Raw genomic sequence first — 14,795 nt, forward strand, 5'->3', positions numbered from 1 at the left:
AGTCCTACTGCTGTATTGGTCTATAGACTATCTCTGAGTTCTATGGTAGTTATAGTCCTACTGCTGTGTTGGTCTATAGACTATCTCTGAGTTCTATGGTAGTTATAGTCCTACTGCTGTATTGGTCTATAGACTATCTCTGAGTTCTATGGTAGTTATAGTCCTCCTGCTGTGTTGGTCTATAGACTATCTCTGAGTTCTATGGTAGTTATAGTCCTACTGCTGTATTGGTCTATAGACTATCTCTGAGTTCTATGGTAGTTATAGTCCTACTGCTGTATTGGTCTATAGACTATCTCTGAGTTCTATGGTAGTTATAGTCCTACTGCTGTGTTGGTCTATAGACTATCTCTGAGTTCTACGCTCTCATTTCTTTAGCCACCAGTGGATCACAGTGTATCAATGTGTCCATATGGCAGAGGCTAGTGCTCTTGCCATAGTTGAATTTTAACTTTTAGATTTTTATCATTTTACTTCAGATTTTTATGATTACCATGTGACAATGATTTTGAGAAACAAAAATGTCAACTGTTCCATGAAAATGTGCATATAAAAATAATCAGAACTGGCACACAGATGGGTAGAAATGGTAGGATAAATGGTAAGCTTCCGCGAACTTGAAACTCACGAGCTGTCTATGGTCTTTACTATTACAACCATTAAAAACATGTGTGCACACATAGGGGGTCCCGTGTAAAAACAGGCCCGCCTATGGAAATCAAAGGCCGGTCCAACTGATTCCTTCTGGCGCCGGGACAAAAACTCTTGACCATTGTTACTCTTCCTTCCGGGATGGCTACAAGGCCCTCCCCCGACCTCCCTTTGGCAAATCAGATCACGACTCCATTTTGCTCCTCCTTTCCTATGGGCAGAAACTCAAACAGCAAGTACCCGTGCTAAGGTCTATGCTACGCTGGTCTGACCAATCGGAATCCATGCTTCAAGACTGTTTTGATCACGCGGACTGGGACATGTTCCAGGTTGCCTCTGAGAATAGCATTGATGTATACACTGACACGGTGACTGAGTTCATCAGGAAGTGTATAGGGGATGTTGTTCCGACTATGACGATTAAAACCTATCCAAACCAAAAACCGTGGATACATGGCAACATTCGTGCAAAACTGAAAGCGCGAACCACTGCAAGGTGACTGGGAATATGATTGAATACAAACAGTCCAGTTATGTCCTCCGTAAGGCAATCAAACATGCGAAACGCCAGTACAGAGACAAAGTGGAGTCACAATTCAATGGCTCAGACACGAGACGTATGTGGCAGGGCCTACATATAATTACGGATTACAAAAGGAAAACCAGCCACGTTGCGGACACCGACGTCTTGCTCCAGGACAAGCTAAACACCGTCTTCGCCTTCTTTGAGGATAACACAGTGCCACCGACATAGGCCGCTCCCAAGGACTGTGAGCTCTCGCTCTCCGTAGCCGACGTGAGTAAGACATCTAAGCGTGTTAACCCTCGCAAGGCTGCCGGCCCAGACGGCATTCCTAGCCGCATCCTCAGAGCATGCGCAGACCAGCTGGCTGGAGTGTTTACGGACATATTCAATCTCTCCCTATCCCAGTCTGCTGTCCCCACTTGCTTCAAGATGTCCACCATTGTTCCTGTACCCAAGAAAGCAAAGGTAACTGAACTAAATGACTATCGCCCCGTAGCACTGACTTCTGTCATCATGAAGTGCTTTGAGAGGCTAGTTAAGGATCATATCACCTCCACCTTACCCGACACCCTAGACCCACTGCAATTTGCATACCGCCCCAATAGATCCATGGACAATGCAATCGCCATCCCACTCCACACTGCCTTATTCCATCTGGACAAAAGGATTACCTACTGTATTTAAGAATGCTGTTCATTGACTACAGCTCAGCCTTCAACACCATAGTACCCTCCAAGCTCATCATTAAGCTCGGGGCCCTGGGTCTGAACCCCGCCCTGTGCAACTGGGTCCTGGACTTCCTGACAGACCGCCCCCAGGTGGTGAAGGTAGGCAACAACACCTCCACTACGCTGATCCTCAACACAGGGGCCCCACAAGGGTGCGTGCTCTGCCCCCCCCCCGTACTCCCTGTTGTGTGCCCGGCTCCCTCCCATCTCCTCTCAGCCCCTCCCATCTCCTCTCAGCCCCTCCCATCTCCTCTCAGCCCCTCCCAGCTCCTTTCAGCCCCTCCCAGCCCCACCAGCCCCTCCCAGCCCTCAGAACTCTCTTATAGGTCATGTGCAGAGCTGAGAGGGCTGCAGGAATGTATCTTCTGTCAGATCCCGTTAGCGATGGCTGAATGTTTCAAATGAGCCCCATGAGCTGCCTTTTTAAAAATCTCCCTGGTTAGTTAATGCTCCTTGTGCTGTCGTAATGAAACCACCAGGCCGGCAGGCTGCAGCCACCGCCGCTTCTCTCTCTCTCTCTCTTTACTACCGGCTGGCTTCTCCTTTCTCTCTCCAAGGTAATTCATGACTTTTCCCCTTCCACACACGCCGCCAGTCCACACACCGGTCGCTCGTCCACCACGGCTTCACGCCAATCCTGTTCTTCAGGCAAACTGCCGGCCGGCTGGCAGGTCGCTCACGCACATGCCAATGTCACTACCACCAACCTGCCTCCTCCACTCCCTGTGGACTGTGTGCTGCCAGAACCATGCTGTACAGCTGAATGAGCTCAATAGTCTGAGAAAAACTGGAATTATGGCAACCTGTTTTATAAATCCCATCTTTGATAGCTGTTTAAAGTATAGTGGTCTCCAGTGGCCTCTTCCTCTGAGTGTATAGAATGCTGTCATGATAGATGAGATCTGTAGAAAGGTCAGTCTTGTTACCTGTCATTCATGTTACCTAATCAGGTCATTCTAAAGATTCGAAAGGGGTCGTTTCCGTCCTGCGTGCCCATTGGCCGGTCGTAGAGGCCCTGTCGTAGATAAGCCTGATGGAGTGTCTCTTTAATGCCACCCTTTACTTTGTTCACTAGAGCTAAAGCTAGGAAGTCCATTCAAGGAGGACCAGATCACCATTTCCTTTGTTTTCAATCATCTAAGTCACTACATTTAAAGCTAGGAAGTCCATTCAAGGAGGACCAGATCACCATTTCCTTTGTTCGTGGTCCTCTGTAGCTCAGCTGGTAGAGCACGGCGCTTGTAACGCCAAGGTAGTGGGTTCGATCCCCGGGACCACCCATACACAAAAATGTATGCATGCATGACTGTAAGTCGCTTTGGCTAAAAGCGTCTGCTAAATGGCATAGTATTATTATTATTCTCAATAATCTAAGTCACTACACCTAAAGCTAGGAAGTCCATTAAAGGAAGACCAGATCACCATTTCCTTCCGCCTACTGTAATTCAACCCATTTACCTTTTCGACAGGAAATGTACTTCAATTACTTACTTAAATGGGTTTTGTGTCTACATGGGCTTTGCGTCGATCTTCTGAAGTGACCACCAGCTACTTCTCGTCAAATGTAATTTGATAATTCATGTTCAGTGGTCACCAGTGAACCTGACAGAAGTAGCTGGTGGTCTGTGTGTTAAAGAGAGGAAGACTGACGTGTCTACAATCATGTGAATGATTTGACTTTATCAGAATGGGACTTTAATAGGCCTTGACTCCTGAACTGAAGAACTGCCGAGTCAAAGCACACATGCTGTAGCTGTACGTTAAAGCAGGGGTCCCCAATTACATTTAGTCGCGGGATTATCTATATGTATGCGTATGCGTGATTTTCTTCAATGAAAATCACTTTGAGCTGAGTTCCTGGTGATTTTACAGTCCTTGATGTCCAACAACAGATGTGTCCCAGCTATTGAGGAACCTCAATTTAAAGTGTTTAAATTTAAAGCTTTAAAGTGTTTTTGTTTTATTCATTTCATCATGTGTTATTTCCTCCACAGTGCCAAGTGCTCCACCACAAAACATCTCCTTGGAAGTCGTCCTCTCAAGAGTGAGTACATGCGTTTTGTGATTTAAAATATATAATATGTGTAAGTATATATCCTTTGGCCTATAAAACATCAACACTATAAAGTCGTTTGATGACATTGCCTGTTGGACTTTCAAAAGTTGCCATACATTTCACTCCGAGACCCAGAGAATATGTATTTTTATTGACAAAAATGTATTGGCTCCACCTTCCAGCCAGCTGGGTTTGTCTGTATGAACCTAAACACTTGATTAAACACATTGCTTCAATCCAAAATGAGCTGCCTACCGTGCTACAGACAGACAGGCAGACAGACAGGCAGGCAGGCAGGCAGGCAGGCAGGCAGGCAGGCAGGCAGGCAGGCAGGCAGGCAGGCAGGCAGGCAGGCAGGCAGGCAGGCAGGCAGGCAGGCAGGCAGGCAGGCAGGCAGGCAGGCAGGCAGGCAGGCAGGCAGGCAGGCAGGCAGGCAGGCAGGCAGGCAGGCAGGCAGGCAGGCAGGCAGGCAGACAGACAGACAGACAGACAGACAGACAGACAGACAGACAGACAGACAGACAGACAGACAGACAGACAGACAGACAGACAGACAGACAGACAGACAGACAGACAGACAGACAGACAGACAGACAGACAGACAGACAGACAGACAGACAGACAGACAGACAGACAGACAGACAGACAGACAGACAGACAGACAGACAGACAGACAGACAGACAGACAGACAGACAGACAGACAGTGTGTTTATGCCAGAGTGGATCCCTGGAGTACTAGAATAATTCAGAACAGGCCAAAAGTTGTGTCTCAGAAAAACAGCTTGCAGTGGATGGGGCCCCTACAGGCTCGGCGTGGCTCCTGAGGAGGGCGTGGTGCTTGACTCCGCTCTGCACTTCTCCTCCCTGCTCTTTAAAGCTGACAGAGGAGGGTTTTAGGAAGAAAGTGGAAAAAGAGTAAGTTCCACGACTCTGCTAAACAGCACATACAGATCTGGGACCAGAGAATAAGCCTTGAAGTTCCAGCCTCGGACATATTCTACAAGGGGTTTTCTGTTAACCTGGACACTCATTTATTCCACCATTCACTCACATTTGCAGTAGAAACCTTGAGAGAGAGAAGCCCCATTCAGAAGCAGAAGTGTAGATCTGACAGAATTATTCATACTAGTTAGTCTACTTATAGTATTTTCTGTAAAAGAGCAGCAGTTGTCAGTGAACAGACAGTTAAGGACACTTCACCTCACCATGGCTTTGAGGCTGAAGGAGATGGATATTTCCATTGATGGATAGAAACTGGAGAAGAACATATAAAGGAAATATGATACTAGCTGCCACGGCACCAGCTAGCCTAGTCTAGATGAATAAAGAGTCACCTTTAGAAGATAAAACCTTGGGCCACATGAGGAGGTCATGGCATCTCTAACCCTAAGCCTTACCATAACCCAAACCTTAGCAAGAAGTTGATTATCAACAGATAGTTTGATGATAGTGTGATGAGAGAGAGAGAGAGAGAGAGAGAGAGAGAGAGAGAGAGAGAGAGAGAGAGAGAGAGAGAGAGAGAGAGAGAGAGAGAGAGATGGAGAGATGGAGAGAGAGAGAGAGAGAGAGAGAGAGAGAGAGACAGAGACAGAGACAGAGACAGAGGGAGACCACTCATAGTCTGAGCCAACCTAACAGTGACAGTCAGGTCTGTGGGGGGGGGGGGGGGGGGGGGTCAGCTGTCAAACATTTGTGTACCATGGTCGTCATTGTCAACAGAGATGGCAGCAGGTGTGAGTCCCAGTAGGTGGGCATATTATTCCCCAAACCCTCATCATTTTACACCCCAGCCTGCCCAAGGATTTAACTGGGATTGTGTCCCAAATAGCATCCTATTTCCCTACATAGTGCACTACTTTTGCCCAGAGTTCTATGGGCCCTGAACCCTATGGGTCTTGGTCAAAAGTAGTGCACTATATAGGGAATAGGGATCTTTTGGGGATGTTGACTGTGTCCACGTTGTTTGGTTTTCAGCACTGAAGCAGAGTGTGTACGTGAAGCAGAGGCCAAACAAACTGTTAGGGATACATCCTTACTGTTACCTAACCCTAACCCCTGTTACCTAACCCTAACCCCTGTTACCTAACCCTAACCCCTGTTACCTAACCCTAACCCCTGTTACCTAACCCTAACCCCTGTTACCTAACCCTAACCCCTGTTACCTAACCCTAACCCCTGTTACCTAACCCTAACCCCTGTTACCTAACCCTAACCCTAACCCCTGTTACCTAACCCTAACCCCTGTTACCTAACCCTAACCCCTGTTACCTAACCCTAACCCCTGTTACGTAACCCTAACTCTAACCCCTGTTATCTAACCCTAACCCCTGTTACCTAACCCTAACCCCTGTTACCTAACCCTAACCCCTGTTATCTAACCCTAACCCCTGTTACCTAACCCTAACCCCTGTTACCTAACCCTAACCCCTGTTACCTAACCCTAACCCCTGTTACCTAACCCTAACCCCTGTTACCTAACCCTAACCCCTGTTACCTAACCCTAACCCCTGTTACCTAACCCTAACCCCTGTTACCTAACCCTAACCCCTGTTACCTAACCCTAACCCTAACCCCTGTTACCTAACCCTAACCCCTGTTACCTAACCCTAACCCCTGTTACCTAACCCTAACCCCTGTTACGTAACCCTAACTCTAACCCCTGTTATCTAACCCTAACCCCTGTTACCTAACCCTAACCCCTGTTACCTAACCCTAACCCCTGTTATCTAACCCTAACCCCTGTTACCTAACCCTAACCCCTGTTACCTAACCCTAACCCCTGTTACCTAACCCTAACCCCTGTTACCTAACCCTAACCCCTGTTACCTAACCCTAACCCCTGTTACCTAACCCTAACCCTAACCCCTGTTACCTAACCCTAACCCCTGTTACCTAACCCTAACCCCTGTTACCTAACCCTAACCCCTGTTAACTAACCCTAACCCCTGTTACGTAACCCTAACCTTAACCCCTGTTATCTAACCCTAACCCCTGTTACCTAACCCTAACCCCTGTTACCTAACCCTAACCCCTGTTACCTAACCCTAACCCCTGTTACCTAACCCTAACCCTAACCCCTGTTACCTAACCCTAACCCCTGTTAACTAACCCTAACCCCTGTTACCTAACCCTAACCCCTGTTACCTAACCCTAACCCCTGTTACCTAACCCTAACCCCTGTTACCTAACCCTAACCCCTGTTAACTAACCCTAACCCCTGTTACCTAACCCTAACCCCTGTTACCTAACCCTAACCCCTGTTACCTAACCCTAACCCTAACCCCTGTTACCTAACCCTAACCCCTGTTACCTAACCCTAACCCCTGTTACCTAACCCTAACCCTAACCCCTGTTACCTAACCCTAACCCCTGTTACCTAACCCTAACCCCTGTTACCTAACCCTAACCCTAACCCCTGTTACCTAACCCTAACCCCTGTTACCTAACCCTAACCCCTGTTACCTAACCCTAACCCTAACCCCTGTTACCTAACCCTAACCCTAACCCCTGTTACCTAACCCTAACCCCTGTTACCTAACCCTAACCCCTGTTACCTAACCCTAACCCCTGTTACCTAACCCTAACCCTAACCCCTGTTACCTAACCCTAACCCCTGTTACCTAACCCTAACCCCTGTTACCTAACCCTAACCCCTGTTACCTAACCCATGGAAACCACATGTTTGACTCCGTTTCATTGATTCCATTCCAGACATTATTATGAGCCCGTCCTCTTATAGCTCCTCCCACCAGCCTCCACGGCAACATACATAACTAATAGTCTGTCTGTGTGAAGTTTTAAAAGAGGCCATGACTCTGTGTAGCCTAGCACTTTGCAAGGTTAACTGGATTAGAATATAAGTAGGCATTAGGGAGGATTTGCTCTGCAATAGCAACCTGCACAGTACCGATAAATAAAGAGTGGATACAATCCACACACACTCAGGTCTCAATTAAATGAAATACTGCCTGCATTGCAGTATTTACGTCATAGCTTGTCTCTTTTCCAGGAGCCACCTTCTTCTTCTTCTTCTTCTTCTTCTTCTTCTTCTTCTTCTTCTTCTTCTTCTTCTTCTTCTTCTTCTTCTTCTTCTTCTTCTTGTCCTAAAAACTTTCCAGCGGCACTGACTCACCTATGATAAAATGAAATATATAGTATTATACAGTGTTCTATGTAATCCTATACATTCAACCCACTACTCCATGTTCTATGTAATCCTATACATTCAACCCACTACTCCATATTCTATGTAATCCTATACATTCAACCCCACTGCTCCATATTCTCTCATTACTGCGTTTACGCTTCACCCATTTAGCTTCCTATCATTAATGCATTGTGTCATACATGGAGTATAATATCATATACTGTAAAATACATGGGTAAATGACTAGAACTTCACTGGGGGGGGGGAATCTAATGGCTGCTACAGACTCCCTGTCCTTCAGCAAGGCTGTGCCCATATGGAATGGCTGTATATTGTATCTGGCAGGGCTGTGCCCATATGGAATGGCTGTATATTGTATCTGGCAGGGCTGTGCCCATATGGAATGGCTGTATATTGTATCTGGCAGGGCTGTGCCCATATGGAATGGCTGTATATTGTATCTGGCAGGGCTGTGCCCATATGGAATGGCTGTATATTGTATCTGGCAGGGCTGTGCCCATATGGAATGGCTGTATATTGTATCTGGCAGGGCTGTGCCCATATGGAATGGCTGTATATTGTATCTGGCAGGGCTGTGCCCATATGGAATGGCTGTATATTGTATCTGGCAGGGCTGTGCCCATATGGAATGGCTGTATATTGTATCTGGCAGGGCTGTGTCCATATGGAATGGCTGTATATTGTATCTGGCAGGGCTGTGCCCATATGGAATGGCTGTATATTGTATCTGGCAGGGCTGTGCCCATATGGAATGGCTGTATATTGTATCTGGCAGGGCTGTGCCCATATGGAATGGCTGTATATTGTATCTGGCAGGGCTGTGCCCATATGGAATGGCTGTATATTGTATCTGGCAGGGCTGTGCCCATATGGAATGGCTGTATATTGTATCTGGCAGGGCTGTGCCCATATGGAATGGCTGTAGATTGTATCTGGCAGATCCGTTCTGTTCTTGGTGGAATAACTAGTGCTGCTACAACAAGGCCAAATGACACTAACTGCTTCTCTCTTAATCGTTGTGTGTGTGTGTGTGTGTGCATGCCTCTCTTAATCACCACCATGCCACCATTCCAACCTCCAGAGGCTTCCAGAGCTGGAGCACAGAGCTATACACACACACACACACACACACACACACACACACACACACACACATTCACATACGGAGCTCCAACGAGCCTCCCTTTACAGCAATCAAGCCTGTTGTAATCAATTAAGATGATTGTCTGAACGGGGAAACAGGTGCTAGTAAATGTTAATATTTTCCTCTGTTTCCAAGAGGTGACACTAGATTAATATTTAACATGCTCAGGCTGATCTGAGAGAGGATGGGACTAGATGAATATTTAACATGCTCAGGCTGATCTGAGAGAGGATGGGACTAGATGAATATTTAACATGCTCAGGCTGATCTGAGAGAGGATGGGACTAGATGAATATTTAACATGCTCAGGCTGATCTGAGAGAGGATGGGACTAGATGAATATTTAACATGCTCAGGCTGATCTGAGAGAGAATGGGACTAGATGAATATTTAACATGCTCAGGCTGATCTGAGAGAGGATGGGACTAGATGAATATTTAACATGCTCAGGCTGATCTGAGAGAGGATGGGAGCTACAGTAGATGATTATTTTTCTCTTATTTATGCTGTTTCAGTGATAAACCCAACCATGATCTGTCAGGTTAGACAAGCATATTGTTGACCATGTAAAGACTATCTTCGGCTCCTCTTAGAGTTAGTCTCTGGAGATCTTGTAGACCTCAGGCGGAAATCCATTGTTTGCAACGGTGCATGCAAACCCATAAACATTGAGGCCCGTTCAAAGTCTTCCATTATGCCATCCCCTTACTAGCTCTGACATTGTTATGGTGTTGACATCGTTATAGTGTTATGGTGTTGACATTGTTATGGTGTTGACATTGTTATAGTGTTATGGTGTTGACATTGTTATGGTGTTGACATCGTTATAGTGTTATGGTGTTGACATTGTTATGGTGTTGACATCGTTATAGTGTTATAGTGTTGACATCGTTATGTTGTTGACATCGTTATAGTGTTACGGTGTTGACATTTTTATGGTGTTGACATTGTTATAGTGTTATGGTGTTGACATTGTTATGGAGTTGACATCGTTATATTGTTATTGTGTTGACATTGTTATGGTGTTGACATTGTTATGGCGTTGATATTGTTATGGTGTTGACATCGTTATAGTGTTATGGTGTTGACATTGTTATGGCGTTGACATTGTTATGGTGTTAACATCATTATAGTCTTATGGTGTTGACATTGTTATGGTGTTGACATCATTATAGTGTCATGGTGTTGACATTGTTATGGCGTTGACATTGTTATGGTGTTGACATCGTTATAGTGTTATGGTGTTGACATTGTTATGGTGTTGACATCGTTATAGTGTTATGGTGTTGACATCGTTATAGTGTTATGGTGATGACAATGTTATGGTGTTGACATCGTATAGTGTTATGGTGTTGACATCATTATAGTGTTATGGTGTTGACATTGTTATGGTGTTGACATCATTATATTGTTATGGTGTTGACATTGTTATGGTGTTGACATTGTTATGGTGTTGACATTGTTATGTGTTGACATCATTATAGTGTTATGGTGTTGACATCGTTATAGTGTTATGGTGTTGACATTGATATGGTGTTGACATCATTATAGTGTTATGGTGTTGACATTGTTATGGTGTTGACATTGTTATATTGTTATTGTGTTGACATTGTTCTGGTGTTGACATCATTATAGTGTTATGGTGTTGATATCGTTATAGTGTTATGTTGTTGACATCGTATGGTGTTGACATCGTTATAGTGTTATGGTGTTGACAATGTTATGGTGTTGACATCGTTATAGTGATATGGTGTTGACATTGTTATAGTGTTGACATCATTATGGTGTTGACATCCTTATAGTGTTATGGTGTTGACATTGTTATGGTGTTGACATCGTTATAGTGTTATGGTGTTGACATTGTTATGGTGTTGACATCGTTATAGTGTTTTGGTGTTGACATTGTTATGGTGTTGACATCGTTATAGTGTTATGGTGTTGACAATGTTATGGTGTTGACATCGTTATAGTGTTATGTATTGACATTGTTATGGTATTGACATCATTATAGTGTTATGGTGTTGACATCGTTATTGCTTACTTGAGAGCTCTTCCCCAACAATGCAGTGGTTGAATAAACAGGTCAGTGTCAGTACCTTATTGAATGTGCAGGGGTACTTGAGTGGTTGAATGTACAGGTCAGTGTCAGTACCTTATTCAATGTGCAGGACTGGAGCATGGTAACGCCTGCCAGACGGGAGCATGGAGAACAGTCCACATCTTGGATGGCTGGAAGCTGGCCCTTATACAGTATGTGGTGGTTATTAAATTAGGTGGGCATTTGGGTCTGTTGGTAAGAGAGTGGCGCCAGCAAAGCAAGGTTGTGGGTTCAATTCCCACAGGGATCACATATACATAGTGAACATGTGTCCTCTCCCTGACTGTGTTTCAGAGCATTAAGGTGAGCTGGCAGCCCCCTCCTCCCAACAGCCAGAACGGGTTCATCACCGGCTATAAGCTCCGACACCGGAAGACCGGCCGACGAGGAGACCAGGAGGCCATCGAACCTAACAACTTCTGGTACCTGTTCACAGGTGAGTCTCCTGGTACCTGTTCACAGGTGAGACTTCTTGTACCTGTTCACAGGTGAGACTTCTGGTACCTGTTCACAGGTGAGTCTCCTGGTACCTGTACACAGGTGAGTCTCCTGGTATCCTGGTAACTGTTCACAGGTGAGACTTCTGGTACCTGTTCACAGGTGAGTCTCCTGGTACCTGTTCACAGGTGAGTCTCCTGGTACCTGTTCACAGGTGAGTCTCCTGGTACCTGTTCACAGGTGAGTCTCCTGGTACCTGTTCACAGGTGAGTCTCCTGGTACCTGTTCACAGGTGAGTCTTCTGGTACCTGTTCACAGGTGAGTCTTCTGGTACCTGTTCACATATATAAGCACCAGTAGCCAGATAATACAGATACTGTATACAGTATACACTGCCTTTCCATGACATAGACTGACCAGGTGAATCCAGGTGAAAGCTATTAACCCTTATTGATGTCACTTGTTAAATCCACTTCAATCAGTGTCGATGAAGGTGAGGAGACGGGGTTAAAGAAGGATTTTCAAGCCTTGAGACATTTGAGACATGGATTGTGTATGTTCTGCCATTCAGAGGGTGAATGGGCAAGACAAAACATTTAAGTATGGTAGTAGGTTCCAGGAGCACCGGTTTGTGTCAAGAACTGCAACGCTGCTGGGTTTTTCACTCTTGACAGTTTCCCGTGTGTATCAAGAATGGTCCACCACCCAAAGGACATCCAGCCAACTTAACACAACTGTAGGAAGCATTGGAGTCAACATGGTGCCAGCATCCCTGTGGAACGCTTTCGACACCTTGTAGAGTCCATGCCCCGATGACTTGAGGCTGTTCTGAGGGCAAAAGGGGGTCCAACTCAAAATTAGGAAGGTGTTCCACACACCACAGCAGAGATAACTAGGTGCTCATTTTAACAGAGATAACTAGGTGTTCATTTTAACAGAGATAACTAGGTGTTCGTTTTAACAGAGATAACTAGGTGTTCATTTTAACAGAGATAACTAGGTGTTCATTTTAACAGAGATAACTAGGTGTTCATTTTAACAGAGATAACTAGGTGTTCATTTTAACAGAGATAACTAGGTGTTCATTTTAACAGAGATAACTAGGTGTTCATTTTAACAGAGATAACTAGGTGCTCATTTTAACAGAGATAACTAGGTACTCATTTTAACAGAGATAACTAGGTGTTCATTTTAACAGAGATGACTAGGCGTTCATTTTAACAGAGATGACTAGGCGTTCATTTTAACAGAGATAACTAGGTGTTCATTTTAACAGAGATAACTAGGTGTTCATTTTAACAGAGATAACTACGTGTTCATTTTAACAGAGATAACTAGGTGTTCATTTTAACAGAGATAACTAGGTGTTCATTTTAACAGAGATAACTAGGTGTTCATTTTAACAGAGATAACTAGGTGTTCATTTTAACAGAGATAACTAGGTGTTCATTTTAACAGAGATAACTAGGTGTTCATTTTAACAGAGATAACTAGGTGTTCATTTTAACAGAGATAACTAGGTGTTCATTTTAACAGAGATAACTAGGTGTTCATTTTAACAGAGATGACTAGGTGTTCATTTTAACAGAGATGACTAGGTGTTCATTTTAACAGAGATGACTAGGTGTTCATTTTAACAGAGATGACTAGGTGTTCATTTTAACAGAGATAACTAGGTGTTCATTTTAACAGAGATAACTAGGTGTTCATTTTAACAGAGATAACTAGGTGTTCATTTTAACAGAGATAACTAGGTGTTCATTTTAACAGAGATAACTAGGTGTTCATTTTAACAGAGATAACTAGGTGTTCATTTTAACAGAGATAACTAGGTGTTCATTTTAACAGAGATAACTAGGTGTTCATTTTAACAGAGATAACTAGGTACTCATTTTAACAGAGATAACTAGGTGTTCATTTTAACAGAGATGACTAGGTGTTCATTTTAACAGAGATGACTAGGTGTTCATTTTAACAGAGATGACTAGGTGTTCATTTTAACAGAGATGACTAGGTGTTCATTTTAACAGAGATAACTAGGTGTTCATTTTAACAGAGATAACTAGGTGTTCATTTTAACAGAGATAACTAGGTGTTCATTTTACTGACACAGAGATGTTTTGAAGGGTTAAAATGAAAGGAGAGAAAGGGACATCAACAACCAGTCTATCTGAGGATGCGTTAAGAGTGGAAAGGCTGTTGTGAGGATTGAACCCACAACCATTCAGGCTTACTACCATCCTGTATGTGTTTGCTGTGATGGATGTTTACCACTCAACCACACAGACACTGCAGGGGGGTGGGGGGTGCCTCTGTACCTCTGTGATGTTGTCGTGTTTCCCCCTGTTTACAGACTCAGGTTTGTGATAAGTACTGTTTTTAACATCTCTGTGTCGTAATGTTTCCCCGTCTCTCTCCTCAGGGCTGGAGACAGGACGGTACAGCTGTGTTTGATAATATCTTTCTGACATTGTTGTGCTTCTCTGTCTCAGGGTTGTAGAAAAAACAGTCAGTACAGCTTTCAGCTGATTCAGTATGTAGCCTTCTAGAATGCTGTCGGTATTATTGTGTTTAACAGCTCTTAGACGTCGTCCTCGCCCCGTCTCAGAGCGGCAGAAAGCCAGTCAGTACAGCTATGGTTAACATCTCTGAGACCAGGGATCATCAACTAGATTCAGCGGTCGGGCGATTTTGCCTTGAGCGGATGGTCGGGGGGCCGGTACATAATTACAAATAATTTGTAGATGGCAAATTGACCGCAAGAAGCCCAAACAGATATAACATTTGACCAAAACATAATCATTTCAAACCTTGCTCACATGTTTTTCTCTATGATGCGTGGGAATACTTGGGAACAGATTTCTTAAATAAAAATCACTTGGAGCTGACTTCCTGCTGTTTTTAGTCAATTATGTTTTTGTTTGCTCAGAAAACATGGGGGGCCAAATAAAACCACCCGTGGGCAAAATATGTCCCGCGGGCCGC

At 44.5% G+C, this 14,795-nt stretch overlaps 1 protein-coding gene across 1 annotated transcript in view; it reads left to right on the forward strand.

Annotated features, from left to right (window-relative positions):
- LOC311120079 (netrin receptor DCC-like) overlaps positions 1 to 14,795 on the forward strand; it is a gene marked incomplete at both ends in the record, with an annotated part of 83,607 nt that overhangs the window by 41,035 nt on the left and 27,777 nt on the right. The window contains 2 exons of the mRNA XM_084194696.1: positions 3,900 to 3,949; positions 11,667 to 11,808. Of these exons, the coding sequence (XP_084050822.1) occupies positions 3,900 to 3,949; positions 11,667 to 11,808 (192 nt within the window). The remainder of the gene's footprint in view (positions 1 to 3,899; positions 3,950 to 11,666; positions 11,809 to 14,795) is intronic.

This window comes from Coregonus lavaretus (assembly GCF_964263955.1).
Source record: "Coregonus lavaretus genome assembly, contig: HAP1_SCAFFOLD_1688, whole genome shotgun sequence".
In the NCBI taxonomy this organism is placed as follows: Eukaryota; Metazoa; Chordata; class Actinopteri; order Salmoniformes; family Salmonidae; genus Coregonus; species Coregonus lavaretus.